This window comes from Camelus ferus, chromosome 6 (assembly GCF_009834535.1).
Source record: "Camelus ferus isolate YT-003-E chromosome 6, BCGSAC_Cfer_1.0, whole genome shotgun sequence".
Taxonomy (NCBI): Eukaryota; Metazoa; Chordata; class Mammalia; order Artiodactyla; family Camelidae; genus Camelus; species Camelus ferus.
In genome coordinates this window covers 37,613,451-37,632,272 of record NC_045701.1, presented here as the reverse complement: position 1 = coordinate 37,632,272, position 18,822 = coordinate 37,613,451, and the positions used below count along the sequence as shown (strand labels likewise).

The window sequence follows — 18,822 nt, the reverse complement described above, 5'->3', positions numbered from 1 at the left end:
GAAGCGGACCCCTGTTAGACACCAGATTTGCCAGCACTTTGATCTGGGCTTCCCAACCTCCAGAACTGTGAGAAATCAGTGCTTGTTGTTTAAGCCACCCAGTCTGTGGTAATCTGTTCTAGCAGCCCAACAGACAAGACAGAGTTGAGTGATCACTCAGTCTACTAAGCATTATCAACTATGGGTGTGGTTTAAGTCTCTTCAATGGCAAAATTCTGAGGTCAAAATTCAGTTTTGTGAATCTGTAAATAGGACCTGATTATCCGTTTTCATCATTACTATATTTCAAGTATGGATATACAAGTTTGTTTAATAAGAATGGGCCTAGTATAAAGATCCTCTTACACTTGTCTATGGAGGATGATGCTAGAGACCCAAACGTACTACAGAGGCAGCTGGGAGCAGTGGGCAGAGAGGAGACTTTGTCACTGAACACCTGCTGGCAGCCCAGCTCACTAACAACTCTGACAGGCATGGTTGGAATAGGGCCAGCATCTTACCCTCATGAAGAGCAGAGGAATGCTAGAATTGTTCACCTGTCTTCTTGTCATCACCCCCAGAGTCTCCATTGGAATCCCAAGGGTCAGTTTATCCTGGGTGTCTAGGTCATGGTGGAGACTCATTTCACGAAGAGATCTCACAGCATTTCTTGAAAGCTTCATCTCCTTCAAGTCTTTGTTTGACTGACCATCCCTGACTACTTAATACTACTCTTCCCAATGTGTTTTCCATTCCCAACCCTGCAGCACCTTTTCTTTTTCCAATGGAACTGGTCATCTCTTAACATCATAGATACTTCATCCCATGGTTTATCTTCTACGTCCCCTCTCTGGGATACCGACTCCACGAGGGTGATCCTTCACTTACGAGGGATTGGTATCCTTCTCCGTGTACGTTGCATTGGCCTTCTGCCAACTTAGAGATGACTTTACCTCCTTGATGCCATCTTGCTACGTTAGCCCCAGGGATACCATTCTCACTATTCACCTCACCAAAGTCAGTCCTGCCGAAAACCCAGTTCACAGATATCTGACTTCTGTGGAAATCTCAATAAAAATTAGCTTTTCTTTTCCATGTTAATAATGTTGATTTTGGACTTCAGGGAAATAGTTGAAAGTGCAGTATGTACTAATTTTCAACCGCATTGGAAAAACTAGATTAAAATGTTGCCAATTCTTAAAATAGAGCTTGTTTGGCTAGTAAGAGTCTTTTTTGTTGTTGTTGAAGTTTTAGCTACATAATTTAACATTTAAATTTTAGCTTAAAAGTAATTCATGTGCTTATTATAGCGAGTGTAGCTCAGTTCTAGAGTAACTCTCAGTGGGGGGCATTTAAGAGGACACCCAGTAAGCCCAGTGACATCTCCAAACATTTCCTTCAAAACATGAAGAGAATAGCCCCGTTGTTATAGACACAAACAGCTCAGTTCTGGTCCTGCTTAGACTCTGAGGAGTTTTGATGATTTAGCTTGTTTTTTTATATCACAAAATTTACACATTCAAAGGATAATTTGACCTGAAAGAAGACTACGGGGTGAGGGGAGGGGTCAGGCCTAAGACAGGCATTTTGTACTTCATCAACTTTTCACCTGGTGATGGATGTGTTCAGGAGACTTTATAGTATGAAATTTGCAGTTTTGATGTGTGCTTCTAAAGTTCGTTCATTCATTTGCATTCATTCAGCCCTCTCTCCTCTTCCTTTTCTTTCTCCCTCCATCATTCCATCGCTTCTGAGCCTTTTTTATGTGACAGGCATCATGCTGGTGGGGAGACTGAGACGAATTAAACTTTGACTCTATACTAGAGGGGCTCACAGTGTAGTAACACTTTATGGTTTAAATGGGTAGGTATGTTTGGATATTGCAGACTTTTATTGCTTGCCACTGTAACAGGCATTGTCAAGATCTGGCATGCTGGAAAGAGACTTAGGAATAGTACATTAACAGTTTCACACCTGAAGATACATTATTTTCTTCAAAATAAAATTTTAAATACTTTCAGGCCTTCCTAATAACAGCAACAAATCAGAGTCCAGACTAAGGGGTCACTGAGATTTTCCTAGCTCTCCAAAGTCCCGGGCATGAGTAAAGCACCACATGTTTCTTGGTTGAGGCCAGCAGTGTGCCTTGGAGGTGGGACGGCTGTCATGTTTGTTAAGATTCAGAAGAAAATAAATACTTCAGTGGCAAAACTTGACTATCATGACATGTTCTGCAGGGCCTGGAAAGGAGGCCAGACCACTGTTGCCTTTGTTTGGTCGTCGATTGGCCCAGGGATGTAGACAAAAGCCAACAAAGACAGGGATATGTTCTTAAGAAGGAGGTGGCTGTAAAAGACTCCAGCTAATGTAATAGTTGTTTTTTTGTTTTGTTTCCCAGTGCTTTTCACTGCCCAGCTCCCAGGAGCGTCAGAATCTCATAGTCAGATAGAAAGCAAGGTTATGAGTGTGGATAAGTTGATGGAGATATGGGGGCTAAAGAGAAGTGCTCATGAGATTTGGGATGCAGACCAGGAAGCTAACAAGGCAGTAACAGCATGGAAAAGCCGAGCCAGACGCGTTGCCCGTAAATCACACCGTCCACAGCTATTGATTGCTTCTGGCTTTGCCACTGCTGAGTCTTAAGGTTGCTTTGGAAGAAAGTGACCGTTCCCCACATATTTTTATTGAATTATAAACTGTCTCTGAAGAATGTTGATTTAACAGTATTGTTCTTTTGATGGTTGCTAGCTGCATGATTGGAGACTCACTCAGACTAACTTACAGAATGGATGGCTTCACCCTGAGGATTCACACAGACTCAGCAGAGTGTAGTCACAACACCAGGCCCGTGGAGACCCAGGAACTGTCCTGTAGCCAGGCCTCCTGAGTCTGGAAAATAGTTCAGTCCCCGAAAAGTCCGTCAGGATGCCATGTGACTCCAGTGGCAGAGTCTTTCCTTCTCCCTTCACTATCAGGACTTCACTAGATCAACTCCCGTTCTCTGCCATCGCCCGCCCGCACTCAGCCCCTCCAGCTCTTTGTTCTGACTGCCTCTGAACGTCACTCTGCTTTTGCACCTGCTACCAACTGCGCCTTCTTTCTACAAAACTCTTAAGAGGGAGGATCGTTTGGTTCACCCACCATCCAATATGGGATTCCCTTCTTGGACTGGGTTGCCCTCTGCCAGCTTATGTGTTGAGGCCACTCCAACCCAATCACTGATGGCCAAGGTGGTAGGTCATGTACTACAGAATGTGTGCAGGGTAGCAGGGCCTGTAAACATGGCAGTCTCCCTCTGAAAGAGCCAAGCAAGAAATCGGTGCTCAAGTTTCTTGATGGAGCCATTTCGTTGTGACTGGAAGGCAACTAGCCATAGTCTTGTGCCCAGGGTTGGAGGGAGGAGCTCACATACCAAGGACCTGGGATGGCCAGGAGTCAGACCCCACCCTGCTGGTCATGAACAAGCTGTGATAGGGCTGAATTCATGCTAACAGACCACTAGTCTCCCTAAACATGTCTGAGCCTTCATCCAGATAGTCCAGATGCTAAGAGGACAAGTGGCAAAGTGAGGTGAAGGGAAGCTTTGGAATCATAGTCTTGTCTCCTAACCCAGCCTTTGGGACTGTGGAAAGGCAACTGTGACTTGTCCTTCTATGCCTGTGATGCTAGAAAACCTCCCTATGCCTCAGTTTTTCTCACTTGTAAAGTGGGTATATGAGTACCTGCCTCATGGAGTTGTAGTGAGGCCAGAGGAGACAAAGAGTGTGTGTGTGTGTGTTTTTTAAATGGAGGTAGTGGGGATGGAACCCAGGACCTTGAGCATGCTAAACACATGCTCTACCACTGAGCTATATTCACCCCCAAAAGTATATATTTCGAATGTTCCAGGCTCACCAGCATAGTGCGAAACATAGTTTGCTGTTTAATGCCTCCAATGTCACCTGCTCATCCACCCTGTCTAGATTACTTCCTGTGAATCTGTAATTCTTTTTGATATGACAGTTATTTTAGTGTCTTTTTTGCCAGCCACCTGGCCATTTTCCCCCTGAACTCTCTCTCCAACCAGAAGGAAGATACCGTCCCTCTTTTATGTCCGGTTTTAGTTGGGAGATGCAGGACCTACAGTGGTAGCAGCTTTTCCCACCCACCTCACCTTGAAACGAGGCACTTCCAACAGCAGTGGTAAAGGTTGGCCTTTAGTGGCATAGTTTCCTCTGACCCCAGGATCCTTCCTTTCCAGCACCCCTGGAGAGTCCCCAGAGGGCTGCTTTGCCTGTATCTCTTCCTCATGTATTGGTGATTTCCTTCCTCAAGTAACTTCTCTTGGCTCTCTCCCTTGTTCATTAGCCATTTCAGAATTCAAGTGATGGACAAGGATACGCTTCTGTCTCATGTGGCTCAGAGAAAACCAAGGAGGTGCCCCACATAGGGAAGGAATCTTTGGCTGTGTTGTGCACCCAGGAGAACTCTTGAATAGTGGTGCTTTAACTTCACAGCCAGCGCCTTTAAATCCTCTCCTGCCCAGCTGCAACCTCTGGGTGCGTGTGCAAAATGCATGGCCAGGTCCCAGCCCAGGGGAGATGCTCAGTCAATAGTTGTTACAATCATTATTTTTATTGATGCCCCAGGCCTGCTTTGAAATTATTTCTCTCTGGTCATATCTTTCTGTCTCTCTGTTTGTCTATGTATCCATCCATCAACTATCTGTATTAGGGTTCTCCAGAGAAGCAGGAAACAGAATCGACAATATATATATGTATGTATATCACCTATATATATTTATCTTTATTCATATAAATGTGTGTATGTAAAGGCATACATTGTTTTATTGCACTTTTAAAAATTGTGCTTTGCAGACATTGCATTTTTCAACAGATTGAAGGCTTGTGGCAACCCTGTGTCAAGTAAGTCTCTTGGCACCATTTTTCTAACAGTGTTTGCTCCCTTTGTGTCTCTGGGTCACATTTTGGTAATTGCAATATTTCAAACTTTTAAATTATTATTATATTGTTATGGTGATCTGTGATTAGTGATTTTTGATGTTATTGTAATTTTTTGTTTTATATTTTTAAATTACAATGTGTACTTTTTTTCAGACATAATGCTATTACACACTTAGTAGATCACAGCATAGTGTAAACTTTTATATGCTCTGAGAAACCAAAAGATTCAATCTGACTTGCTCTATTGTGATATTTGCTCTGCTATGGTGTTCTGGAACTGGACAAGCAGTATCTCCAAGGTGTGTGTGTGTATATATATATAGTGTATATTTGTATGTGATATATTCTTCCATATATATTTCCATATACATGTGTATGTATGTGGGTGTATTACTGTTATGAGGAACAGGATCACATGATTACGGGGGCTGAGAAGCCCCGTGATCTGCTGTCTGTAAGCTGGAGACCCTGGCAAGCTGGTGGTGTCGTTCCAGTCTGAGTCTGAAGACAGGGGAGCTGGTGGTGTCAGTCTCAGTCCAAGGACAGGAGAGGACCAATGTCCCTGCTCAAGCAGACAGGGAGAAAAAGGGGCAAATTCTTCTTGCTCTGCCTTTTGTTCTATTCATGCCCTCAAGGGATTAGGTGATGCCCCACCCTCCACACTGGAGAGGGCAATCTGCTTTACTGAACCCACAGATTCAAATGGTCATCTCATCAGGAAACACATTCGGAGATACACCAGAAATAATGTTTAATCTGGACACCCCATGGCAGAGTCAGGCTGACACAAAATTAACCATCATGCTATCTGGTATGTGTGTGTATATCTATATCTGTATCTCCAGAACACACACACAGACACATTTTATATGTATATATAAAATAAATAATATATATATGTATGCGGGGAGCTGCCTCAAAGACTGAGGGTCGAGCACTCAGGGGTTAGCAACCCTGTTTGCAAGACATAGCCCTGGGAAACTTGCTCTGCAAGGATTCCCTGTCCCGCCACCCCACCTTAAAGATTGTAGATTAACAGGTGTTTGTCCTGGAAGAGGATCTGGACTTTGTTCCTTGCCCAAGGAAGACAAGATAAGGAAAGCTTGACATCTTAACTTTATGACTACAATAAATATGTCCAAAACAGCATTGTAAAAGATTTTGAGGCACACTATGTAATCCTCCTTGGTATGCAATATTTTTTCTTCTTAAGCATTATAAAAAGAATTGCTGAATAAACCACGGCGGCGGTGTCTGGTCTTTGCCTCGGCAGGATGCAAGACCCGTCCCTCTCGATCCCATTCTTTGTGTGTGTGTGTCTGTTCTTTTTTCCTAGTTGTGGCGACCGCGTCTTCAGACCAGTTCGTTTTGCCGGCTGGCTCCGGCATATATATATAAAGTTACATGCATACACAGCTATATGTAATCAGTTCTTCTTTGAAATAACTGCCACTCCTGCTGATTCCTCATACTTCGTATTTTCATGGCTTTCTTGGTGGTCTGTATGAAGCTTTTTTTTTTTTTTTTTGATTCCACATATGAGCGATCTCATACGGTATTTTTCTTTCTCTTTCTGGCTTACTTCACTTAGAATGACATTTTCCAGGAACATCCATGTTGCTACAAATGGCATTATGTTATCGGTTTTTATGGCTGAATAGTATTCCATTGTATAAATATACCACATCTTCTTTATCCAGTCATCTGTTGATGGACATTTAGGCTGTCTCCATGTCTTGGCTATTGTAAATAGTGCTGCTGTGAACATTGGGGTGCAGGTGTCTTACTGAAGAAGGATTCCTTCTGGATATATGCCCAGGAGCGGGATTCCTGGGTCATATGGTAAGTCTATTCCTAGTCTTTTGAGGAATCTCCATACTGTTTTCCATAGTGGCTGCACCGAACTGCATTCCCACCAGCAGTGTAGGAGGGTTCCCTTTTCTCCACAGCCTCTCTAGCGTTTGTCATTTGTGGACGTTTGAATGATGCCATTCTGACTGGTGTGAGGTGGTACCTCATTGTAGTTTTGATTTGCATTTCTCTGATAATTAGTGATATTGAGCATTTTTTCATGTGCCTATGGATCATTTGTATTTCTTCCTTGAAGAATTGCTTGTTTAGGTCTTCTGCCCATTTTTGGATTGGGTTGTTTGTTTTTTTCTTATTAAGTCGTATGAGCTGCTTATATATTCTGGAGATCAAGCCTTTGTTGGTTTCATTTGCAAAACTTTTCTCCCATTCCGTAGGTTGTCGCTTTGTTTTACTTCTGGTTTCCTTTGCCATGCAGAAGCTTGTAAGTTTAATTAGGTCCCATTTGTTTATTCTTGCTTTTATTTCTATTGCTCGGGTAGACTGTCCTAGGAGAACATTTTTTGAGATGTGTGTGAGATAATGTTTTGCCTATATTTTCTTCTAGGAGGTTTATTGTATCTTGTCTTATGTTTAAGTCTTTGATCCATTTTGAGTTTATTTTTGTGTATGGTGTAAGGGAGTGTTCTAGCTTCATTGATTTACATGCTGCTGTCCAGTTTTCCCAACACCATTTGCTGAAGAGACTGTCTTTATTCCTTTGTATTTTCTTGCCTCCTCGTATGAAGCTTTTGTTACTTCAGCAGCTCTTATATGAGGCAGAAGTTTTTTAAGGAGGAAATAAGTGAAAGATCTTCATCATTTATTTTGTATGTGTATGTAGTTGGTATAATTTCTACTGACAGAACCTTGTACCTTGGAGTAGAGATGAGGCAGAACTTTCCCAGGGCGTCTGGAATTTCCTCTTTCTGTTCTCCTTTGCACACGACTGAACATCTCCACCGAAACTCACATTGTGTGAAGTGCTGAGCCCATGTGGCCTTTGGCTGCTGATGACCACAAGGCCCATTTCTTTAGGTACTTGGGGCACCAGGGAAAACCCAAGTCAGATCAGAGGAAGGTTGGCTGCAATCTGATGCCTGAGTTTTCCCATGCTGACGAAGCATTCCTCGTGGGGAGTGCCTTTCACCTGGGAGGATGCCAGCAGACCTGTTGACCGTGTGAGTATGCTTGTGGGCGCTGCTCTTCACGCATCCCCATGTTACTCTGCTTTCAGTAAGTGGGGCTGGTAAACACTGCGTCAGGATCCAGGGTGGCTGTGAGCATGAAGACTGTCAGAGGACCAGGCAGGCTTCCCTCTTTAGGAAGACTTGTGCTTACAGTGCGGCAGCAGTTCTAGGATCACCTGCTCTCTGATGGCTGATGGACAAGCATTTCCTTCAAGCCCACTTGGTACCTTTATAGTTAGGTGAGGAAGAGAAGCATGGTGTCAGAAGTCTGACCTGCTCATGCACATGTGAAGGCGGCATTTCCTGAGCTTTCTTATAGTCTGGATCTGTTTGAGGATGTCTCTGGTTGCCTCAGGAAGAAGGTACTGAAGGACTGCTGGCCTGGGTAGGGGTGGGTTGGTGGAGGCTTAATAGCGGGGAGTTGAGCAGTTACACTGGGCCACTTGGGGGTCCCTTCCATCCTGAGCTTCTTCAGTCTTACAGTTTCAAAGTTTTTGTTTGAGAGAATGAACAAGGCGATGGCTCCCAAACCCCGATGCTCTTTATTCACTTATTACCATCCTCTCTTCTTTCCTCTGTCAAAATTAAGTAATTTCACTATAATTTTTGAAAACAGGACATGCAGTCCCACAGGCAGAGATGAGGACACAGCCTGAGGTCAGATGATATGATGCTCTAGCTCCTTGGTAAGTGTGCACGAGGTCCGTCCTAGGTTGGAAGGAAAAGTGAATTGGAGTATTTAAAAGCAGTTGGGAAAAGCTCCTTTAATTTTGCTTATCCTTGGGCATGTGTTTTCTGGATATATTTGGGGGTAAATCTATCAACCGTGGAGTTTCCCTGTTGCTTTGAAAGGTGGAGGATGTGAGGAGGTAGAGGAAGGAAAGAAAACGTCAGTGGAGAAGGGCGTTTGCCTAAAGAGGGCAAAGGACAAAGGTCTCCTTGATGTGGGAAGTTACTTCTATGTTTTGCAAACTATTTTCCTTATTTTTCACCAACTTCAAATTCAAAGTGGTCTCTTTCATTCTCGCCTTTGGATGGCTTTCCTTCTAAACACAAGCAGTTTATTAGAAACCTGAGCACCAAGCGCTTTGGAGCCAAAGGATTGCCTCTGGGGCTGGATCCTGATGTCAGCATCAGGGGCTTGGACCACCACACAGTTCTCTGAATTCAGGGCGCCTGAATGCCGGGGATCGTGAGGCTGAGTCCTGGTCTTTGTTGAGAACCAGGGTTGATGTCCTGTTAGGATTCAGAGTCCATGCCAAGGCAGGTCCATGGGGTGTAGACGCTGGCAGGTTTGGCCACACGAGCAGCCAGGAGAGAGGTGACCTCTGGCACTCATTCTGCACACGAAAACCACACTGGGGGGATCACGTCAGACCCTGTGCCAGGAGGGAGGCAGAGCAAATCAGAGATGACACCTGAGGAACGAGAAAATATGTTGACTTATTTCTTTCCCTTCATGTTACTACATCATGGGGACAACTTGGGGCATTTTGTGGTTCTCCAAGAGGAGATACTTGAACAGCTGCCTACAGAGAGACTAGTGAGGGTCTTACCTTCCTGACTGGAGGAATAGGATCGTGTACACAGAGGAGAGCTGTGCCTTTGACACCAAGTTTTAGTAGCTGGGAGAGGTGCAGAAGAGGGCAGAGAACTTTGCTTTGCTGTCTACAGAATCTTGCGCCTGTGCCTGAGGGCTTGTGTCTTGGCTATAGCAGCCTTCTGGAACAGCAGAGTGACACCAGAGTCTTTAGGAAGGTCTCAGGCACGTCCGATGTAGCCATTGAAGCCTCAAAGTGTGCAGAGCTGAGGGCCTGGCTCCTGCGTCCTTGTCTGTGAGAACCACTCCCAAGGCACTCAGAGCGCCTTGTGGCGGGAAAGGTCTCTGCTGGGTCAGTTAGCAGCCCTCTGAGTGGACTGCAGTGTCCTGCCCTTCAGAAACTTACAGTGCAGGGCTTAGTCTTAGCTGACAGGCGCTGCGGGCTTTGTAACTAGCACCTTCGTGGATTATGTCATTTAATCTGCACAACAATCTCATGAGGTTGTAAATTTATTTCTCCTTTGTAGAGATGAGGAGGTTGAAGCTTACAGAAATCAAGTACCCTGTTTGCAGTCACACCGTTGATAAGAAGAGACTGGGATTGAATTCAGCAGTCTGGCTCCAATGCTCAGTTGTAGATTAATACATTTTTTCAATGGAGGTATAGGGGATTGAACCCAGGACCTCATGCATGCTAAGCACACACTCTACCAATGAGCTCTTCCCGCCCCCCACCAAATATTTTAAAATACAGACATTAGTATCAATCTGTGTAGTGTAGAATAGCTGTTGTTATTTTTTCACTACTGGCAAGATAGGGTAGAAACCAGCTGTTCCTACACAAAATATTCTGTGGCAAACCCAATGACATTTTCTTACCTTGATTCTTACCCAGAATGTCTGAATCTCAGGAATGACAGAAACAGACTGCAAATCAAATGACTCTTGGTATTTTAAGTCAAAGAGGCTAAAGAAGGAGGATTTCAAGAAGGGAGTAGACAACACTGTTAAATGCTACAGCGAGAGGATGTAAAATGGGAACTTAAAAGATTCCATCAGATTTGCAATTAGATTTTGTGAGTCGAAACAATCTATTGTCTCCTGGAATACCAAAAAAGGTCTTTTTTGAAATAAATAATATACACATGGTACTATATTCAAACATATAGAACATAGACAAGGAAAAGCTCTCCCATCCCTAGATGGGTCTCCCTCCCAAACACCAGGCACCCAGTCTCCTTTCCAGAAAGCAAACGCTGCTACCAGTTTATTGTGGCTCCTTCCTGAGCTACTCTATGCACATACAATAAATAAGTGTATATACTTTTTTTCTTTTTCACAATAGACTATTATACTATATGCAGTGTTCTGCACCTTTTTTTTTTTTAACTTAACAATATATCTGTAGTCTTGTAGACTGTCCCATAATAGTACAGCTGGAGTTTCTTTACTACTTTTTGCAGCTGCACAGGGTTCCATGGTATGGATGTATTCTAATGTATTTAATAAAGAAGAGTTTTTATTTGGCCCTAAAAAGAAAAGCACCAATATCTAGGAAAGATACTGGAAAGGGCTTTTTCTTTTGAGAACAGAAAGGTACTATCTGAAGGAAGTAGATAGAGCTGAGGACCGTTCACGTGTTAAGTGGTACCTGTCCTGGGTCCAGTTGAACCCAACAAGGACTAGCTTACTTCTGAGGAGTTTTCTTACAGCCTACCTCCCTGCACCATGATTTAGAAACTTCATTTCTGAAAATGGTGTAACTTCTCCTACGTTGGCTAGAAGAAGTCCAGATACCGTCTCCAATCTTTTGGGAAATGAGGGAAGTAATAATTCTGTCTCTTTGAGTTTGTAACTCTAGTGTCCCCAGAGTATCTTGGACATAAGCAGCTTTTAGCAAGTGTTTGTTTACTTGAATGAATGAATGAGGGCACATGGCCACGTTGGATTTCTGAAGTAGAGTCAGTGAATGAGGGTCTGTGCATTCATCTATCATCTGTCCTTCTATCCAGCAATTACTTTAAGTACCAGAGTCTGCTAATCAGTCCTGGCTATTGAGCAAACAGCTGGCCCTCCATATCCTCAGATTCCACATCTGTGAATTCAGCCAATTGTGGACAAAAAATATATTTTTAAAAAATTCTGGAAAATTTCAAAAAGCAGAACTTGAATTTGCTGCATAACAGCAGCTATTTATATAGCCTTTACATTGTATAATGTGTTGTAAGTAATTTAGAGATGATTTTAAAGTATACAGGAGGACTTGCATAGGGTATATGCAAATATTCACATAAGGGACTTAAGCGTCTGCTGATTTTTGGTGTCTGTGGGGGGTCTTGGAACCAATCCCCCTAGGCAAGTCATCAGGCTGAAATAGCTCTTAGCATCTCTAACCTCTACTTTCTCTAATTTCTAATATCCTAATCAGAATATCCTCTAATTCCTTATGTCAGTTGGGAAAGTTTCTTGTCTCAGATCTGATCAGTACAAGTTCCACCACTTAGTAATTGTGAATGACCTTGGATAGTGGCTGAACTCTGAATTTGCATTTCCTTATTTGCAAAGCAGGAATAGCATTACCTATTTTCTGAGGGGTTTTATTAGAATTAAATGAGCTAATATTTAAAACAGCTAACAAAGTCCTTGTCAGATAACATAAGTTTAAAGCTGTTAATTTCCTCTTCTTTGCTCTTCTGCCTCTCATAAGGTATGACCCATGCAGTCGACCAATGCTGATTTTTAGTATGTGTTACCTTATAAATAAACTGGACTACAGGTTTATAAATACCTTTTCTGTGAGTTTGGTTGTAATCTTTGAATATTAATGATGTGTAGAGCACTTGAAGATTGTCTAATCCAAGTTTTTGTTTAAGTAGAGAATACATGATCAGAAATTCATTTGTGTATAAACTGCATAATGTAAAAAAATCACTCAGAATTAACCACTAAAAACATTTTAGCAGCACAAAGAGAGAGTAGCCCATAAACAGTTGAGTCATTTTTATTCTCACAGAGGTTCATAGTTGTAGGCCTAGTGTAAGTAACTGGTCAAATGAAGAAATCAGTGAGTCTGATGTGTAACAGGTGAGGGGGTTCTTGAACTGTGGCTTGTGTTCTGCATGTCTCAGTTCTGAGTCTGCTCAGACTAGGTGTCAGCAGTGGTTTTAGCAGTTCTGTGAAAGAGAATGTGTTTTTCTCAGAATTGGTTAAACTATATACTTCCCAGCATCTATTTCACAAATATTTTTTGCAAATGACAGGTATCTTTTCATACTGTCTTAAGCCAAAAAGTTAATTTATTGACTCAGGTCATTGGCGGGGGGAAAAAGAGCTTCAAGTATTTCTTGATGCTGTCAGTTAAAGTTTTGGTCACAAAATATTTAGAAGTTATTTTTGTTTAAAAAGTTGATTTTTGGTTCATTAACCCTAAACTGAAGAAACCCAGGTCTTCTTAAGCTTTAAGTTCAACTTATAAATATTATTATTCTATAAATATTTCTAGTGAAGTTTTAATGTTGGACTTTGAATTTTTTTATTTCTAGAATTTAACTTGGGGCCTTTTTATATCTTCTACATCTCTACTTAAAAATGCTTAAACTTTCTTTTACCTTCTTGAGTATATGGAATATAGTTATAATAATTGTTTTAACATCTTAATTCCATCATCAATGGCATTTCTGGATCTGTTTCTATTGAGAATTTTTTGCTTCGTTGTGTTCTTTATTGTCCTATATCTTATCTGGTAAGGTTTTTTCTTTTGTTTGTTTGCTTGGTTTTTTTCAGGGGTGGGTGTGTAATTAGGTTTATTTATTTATTATTTAGTGCAGGTACTGGGGATTGAACCCAGGACCTCATGCATGTTAAGCAAGCACTCTACGACTGAGCTATACCCTCTCCACACCTTATCCAGTAAGTCTTGATTGGATTTTAGACTACTGTAACTTTTATGTTCTGGGCTTAGATATTTTTGGATTTCTCTATTTTTTTTTCTATTGAAGTATAGTTGATTTACAATGTTGTGTTTAGTTTCTGGTGTACAGCTTAGTGATTCAGTTATATATATATATATATATATATATATATATATTCTTTCATATTTTTTTCATCATAGATTATTACAAGATATTGAATATTGTCCCCTGTGCTATACAGTAGGACCTGATTTATCTATTTTATATGCAGTAGTTTGTGTCTGCAAATCCCAAACTCCTAATTTACCCTTCCCCGACCAACTTTTCCTTGGTAACCATAAGTTTGTTTTCTACATCTGTGAGTCTGTTTCTGTTTTGTAAATAAATTTTTTTGTATCATTTTTTTAGATTCCACACACGTGATATCATATGGTATTTTTCTCTGTCTGACTTCACTTAGTATGATAATCTCTTGGTCCATCCATATTGCTGCAAATGGCTATTTCATTCTTTTTTATGGCTGAGTATGTATTTCTATATTCTTGAGTTTTCTTGTATATGGTTAAGTTACTTAGAAACAATTTAATCCATTCGAGTCTTGCTTGCTTGTTAGGTGAGGCTAAAAAAAAAAAATAGCATTTAGTCAGGCTAATTTTCCCCATTACTGAGTACTTTTGAGTACTCTGCCAATCTCCCTTGAATTATGAGGTAATTGGTTGATGGGAACAGGCACTCTTTCTGGCCCCGAATGAGCAAAGAAAATTATTCTTGCTCCCTGTATAACCCTCTTAGGGAGTTCTTTCCCGGGCCTTGGGTAATTTCCTCACATACACACACTGATTAGCATTCATCTGACCCTCTGCAGATCTCTAGAACTTTCCCTGTGTAGCTCTCTCTTTCCGTTCTCTACCCTGTGACCTTGAGCTGCCTTGACCTTCCCAGATGCCCAGCTCTGTCCCCTCAACTCAGAGAGACCTTTGGACGAGCCCTGCCTGCGCTGCAGCCTGCACAGGCTCTCCTGGAAGTAAGCTGGGCCAGGGGCAGGGCTCACCTCATTTGTTTCTCTGCTCTTAGGGATCGCTGTCCAGTGCTCTCGACACCCATTGTCTGAAAATCATTATTTCTTATGTTTTGTCTGGTTTACATTTTTTTGGCTCTCATAGAATGTTTAAATCATCCATTGGATTTTACTGTTTTCGCCTCTGGCTCCAATATTCAGATTACACCGAAGACCAGGGGGTTCAGATGATGTCATTAGGATGTTTCTGGGCTCTGCATTGGCTTCATTCTCATGCATCTTGTGGCAATGTCTACAACCTCATGTTGAAGGCCCCCCAGTTTAAGTCCGGCAGAAAAGAGAATGGCCCTGTTGTGACCTCAAGGAATGGCCTCAGCAGGAGTCTAAGTGCCACCTCTTGGCTGGGTTTGTCTACTTACCTATTGCTTAACCATTCACTGTTATCAGGAATGGTGAAAGAACATAAGGTTGGGGTGACAAAAGTCAGGGGAAATTATGCTGGCAGAAAAACCAGTGTATGTTGTTAGAGTCACATTGACTTCAGGAGAGTCCTAGAGTTGATGGAGCTGTCTCTGGAGTCTTAGGATACCATGTCATCTTGGTACAGAGTTTGTTTGCTTTAAGCAGAGTCAGGTATTCCTCTTGAAATAGAGCCACGCTGATGGGGTTCATGCTTGATAATTTAGAATCATCCTGAGGTTTCCATTACAAAAGCAGCTACAAACATTTAAAGCCTAGTACACACTCATTAACATCCAGAAATTTCTTTGGATATAAACTTTTGAGATTCACAATTCTGTCGAAACCAGGGCAATTCAACAAAGTGAAGTTGAAAAAGCCCCTAGTTCTCTCTAAGTCTGTGTCTACCGGGATGTGGTCACTACGACAAACAGCAATTCAGTTTCCGGTTTTCTTTAGGAACATGTCACCTCAGTACAGTGTCATCAGCCCCTGGAGTCAGGTTGCTCCATGCCTCGCAACTTTCAAAAACTGAAAAAATTTCTCCAAACGTCCAGTGTAATGATCTGAGTATATTTAAGTAAATTAAAATCACATAGCTTCAGCGTCCTTTGATTATACCCAAAAAACTCTACATTTTAAGGGCATGAGTTGAACATTCACGATGTTGATCACACTGGGACGGCAGGCTGTCTTGCAGTTTGTTGCTGTACAAAATTACCTGGCGGTGATCAAATGTAAGCTTCGGGTTCAGGGCAAACTTCCGTTTTGACTTGAATTTCCTCTCAGTCCTTTTTTATTTTGCCTTTCCATTGTAGAGCCCCATCTATGCCAAGTGAGCTGAACTTTCCTATGTTTATGCCAAACTACTCAAATTCTTTCAGACAGGTGGCCGAACCTTCCGGTTCCTGTGTGTGAGCTCCTTGGGAAGGTGTTTGTTTTATTGAACATCCTGAGCTGGCTGGTTCAGGTGCGCTGCATTGCCTGGAGGGCCCCACGTTCGATGCCCCTACTCTGTACCACTCGTTACACACACGAGGAAAAAGGTGGGGTCAAGTCACTGATGTAGGTGGACCAGTGAGGAGTGGCTTGGCTTAGACCCCAAGCTTCCGGCTTCCTCAGCCAGGTGATTCTGAGTAGTGGGACTTGGAGCAGACAGATGTGCATTCTGTCTTTGGCCCCACCGTGTACCAGCCATGACTTTGAGCAGGGTACTTAACCTTCTGAGCTTTGTTTGCATCTGTAAAATTGGAGCTGTACCACCCAGCCGACAGTGCTATTGTGAGGGTTAGTTGATGCAATTTTGGTAGATCACCTGGCAGAGCAGTTCCCTTTCCTGTGGACCTTTATCTCTCACCTGACTTTTCTAAGGGTAGGAATTCATTCCTCTGAAGAGGATCACCCTTATGGAGACTTAGATAAAACTGGTTTCTGAATCAGCCAAGCTGTGGGCCTGCTGGTCCAGACTTGCTGAGCTGCCCAGCCCGAGGCAGCAGCACCTGTGCCCCTGGCAGTGCTGCGGGTGGCCGTGCCGGGTAACCCACACCAGGGTGGCTGGGCTGGAGCCACGGACGGTGGGAGAAAGGCCAAGGTTTCCCCAGAGACTTTTTTTTTAAGGCCCAAAACCTTCACAGTCTCACAGAAGGGTTTCTGTCTCAGAACCCTGGCAATGACTTTTTATGTGAACTTAAGGCAAGCCTGAAAGAAATTATTGTACATTCATCGATAAGACTTACTTTTCTAACTCATTTTTAAATGCAGAGATAACATGAGAGACCACCTCCTTTTGTCTTTCGTAGTTTTAATCTAGTGACAATTTTCTGAACATTAAGGTCTGCCTTCCCCATTACTGAGGAGACAGGGGTGTCACTTTTTCTTCTCTGGAGCTTATCACCTTGATTAGTCTTGTCTCCACAGACTGTTCTCTCCTGAAGCCGTGAGTGCCAGCCACTTTGATCACTTTGACAGACGTAGTGTAGGGACTGAACGTGTCTCCCACAAGTTCACACACTGAAGCCCTAACCCCCAATGTTATGGTATTTGCAGGTGAGGCTGCTGGGAGGTAACTGGGTTTGGATGAGGCCGTGGGGGTGGAGCCCCCATGATGAGATTAGTGCCCTTAATAGGGGATTAAGGGACCAGAGCTGCTCTCTATCCTGTGCCGTGTGAGGATACAAGAAGGTGGCTGTCTACAAACCAGGAAGATTCTCACCAGACGCTGGATCTGCCGGCACCTTGATCTTAGAATTCCCAGCATCCAGAATTGTGAGAAATACATGTTTAAGCCACCCAGTCTATGATTATTTGTTACAGGAGCCCAAACGTATTTTAAATTATATCCCAGGACTAAATCAGGTTAGCCAGCCACCACCCAAGCAGAGTTATTTTTCTTGACCTGTGACTTGGTGTGAGGGCACTGACCCGTGGCGGGTGGAGGTGCAGAAACAAACAGTGCTGCCAATCCTGCTGTTTTCTCTATCGTCAGTGTGTCTGTTGTCTGTAACGCTACAGATTGCTCTCGATGAGGCTCATTAGGAGGAAAAGTCCCTGGCCTTTACAGGAAAAATTATGTTCTCTCTGGAGCAATGGGTTTGCTTTTATCTTTCTGCTGCCTTGAGGGATATGATTGACTAGCATCTCTTCTTAATGCTGCACGCCAGGCTGATAGGAAGGTTAGAACCAAATTTAACACTTACTCTTTCATATTATTTAGAACTTTACAGGATAAGTGTTTTGTATTTGTCTATTCTAGACACTGTTAATGCCTGACTTTTGCTACTATGTCAAGGAGGGATTTTATGTGGGAAAAATGTACATAGGTGTGTCACATGGAGAAGAGACATTCAAGCGGCTTTTTAAAATCTCCACTTAAAATCTAGAGGCAATGTGGGAAAGTATGGGAAGGTAATTTTACAATTAAAATGTATACAAGTAGGAGATTCATGAACCAATCAAATAACACATCTGCTCAAACTTTCACTAGCTTCAATCATAACATTAGTTATTATATTAATATTTTAACATAATATCCATATTCAGACAGAGCTTTCCTTCCTTCCAAAGTACTTTCTCATTCGTCAAACATAACAGGAGAGAGACTGCACAATGTTAAAATTTATTTCTGAAATGCTTTTATTCTTTCAATCAGTACACATTATATTAAGTATAGAATTTCCTTAAAAATTAACAAATAACTAAGTTTTACTGTTAGGACATTGATATGGAGAAGGAAACATCTGGCTCTTTTGACTTTTTACATTTATCCAACTTCTAAGTAGATTTTCATGTTAATGTTCTTCTGTGTTATTTTTGTCCAAGTTGTGACAGCTAAAACAGAACAAAAAATCAAATATTTTTTTTAAATCACAAAATAAACTTATGTATTCAATCATATTTGTAAACAGTTTAAATGCACACTTTTTTCATGGTAAAATTCAGGCTTTCAGTTTCATTCACTGTATTTTTAGAACAATATACTTTCACTCAATTTTCACCATCATCTCAAATGTTTATGATTTGTAAATATTTAAAAACTGTCATGGCACAAAGATGTATAAACATTCTAGTTGCAAATTAATGGAAAACAAAAACCTGAGACTAAAGAAAATTAGTATTAACTCAGTATTAAAATATAAAGAAAAATGTCACGTGTGGCTTCACTGCTGACAGTTCACTTTTATATATATTTTAATATATTTCTAATACAAATTCTAATAGAAATTAGAAATATAATAAGATTTTCAATTCTGGAAGGCTGGATAAACTCCTATTGGACCAAGTCTACCAGAGATAGAAATTATAAACTTTAAACAGAACACGAAAACCAACTACCTGAAGGCAAAGAAGAACAAGTGAGATCACGTGGAAGGAGGGAATAGCGCTGGCTGAGTTCTCTGATTCTACGGCTCTCAGCCTGAAGGCAGGCCACAGTGGG

At 41.9% G+C, this 18,822-nt stretch overlaps 2 protein-coding genes across 5 annotated transcripts in view; one reads left to right on the top strand and one right to left on the bottom strand.

Moving 5' to 3' along the window:
- The window catches only part of LOC116664215 (translation initiation factor IF-2-like), a 108,109-nt gene that overhangs the window by 80,353 nt on the left and 8,934 nt on the right, over positions 1 to 18,822 (top strand). For 2 of the 4 annotated variants that reach the window (XR_004320613.1, XR_004320614.1), the window contains 2 exons: positions 7,809 to 7,951; positions 8,577 to 8,646. The exons of 1 other annotated variant lie outside the window; for it this stretch is intronic. Coding sequence is in view for 1 of the 3 variants with exons in the window: in XM_032481821.1 (XP_032337712.1) it covers positions 7,809 to 7,947 (139 nt within the window). In the remaining 2 variants the exon portion in view is untranslated. Of the gene's footprint in view, positions 1 to 7,808; positions 7,961 to 8,576; positions 8,647 to 18,822 lie in introns of those variants that run through there. One more of the 4 variants, XM_032481821.1, reaches the window with a different exon arrangement.
- Positions 17,997 to 18,822, bottom strand: part of SCFD1 (sec1 family domain containing 1) — an 88,100-nt gene continuing 87,274 nt past the window's right edge. The window contains exon 25 of the mRNA XM_006191253.2: positions 17,997 to 18,215. Within this exon, the coding sequence (XP_006191315.1) occupies positions 18,192 to 18,215 (24 nt within the window). The 3' untranslated portion in view covers positions 17,997 to 18,191. The remainder of the gene's footprint in view (positions 18,216 to 18,822) is intronic.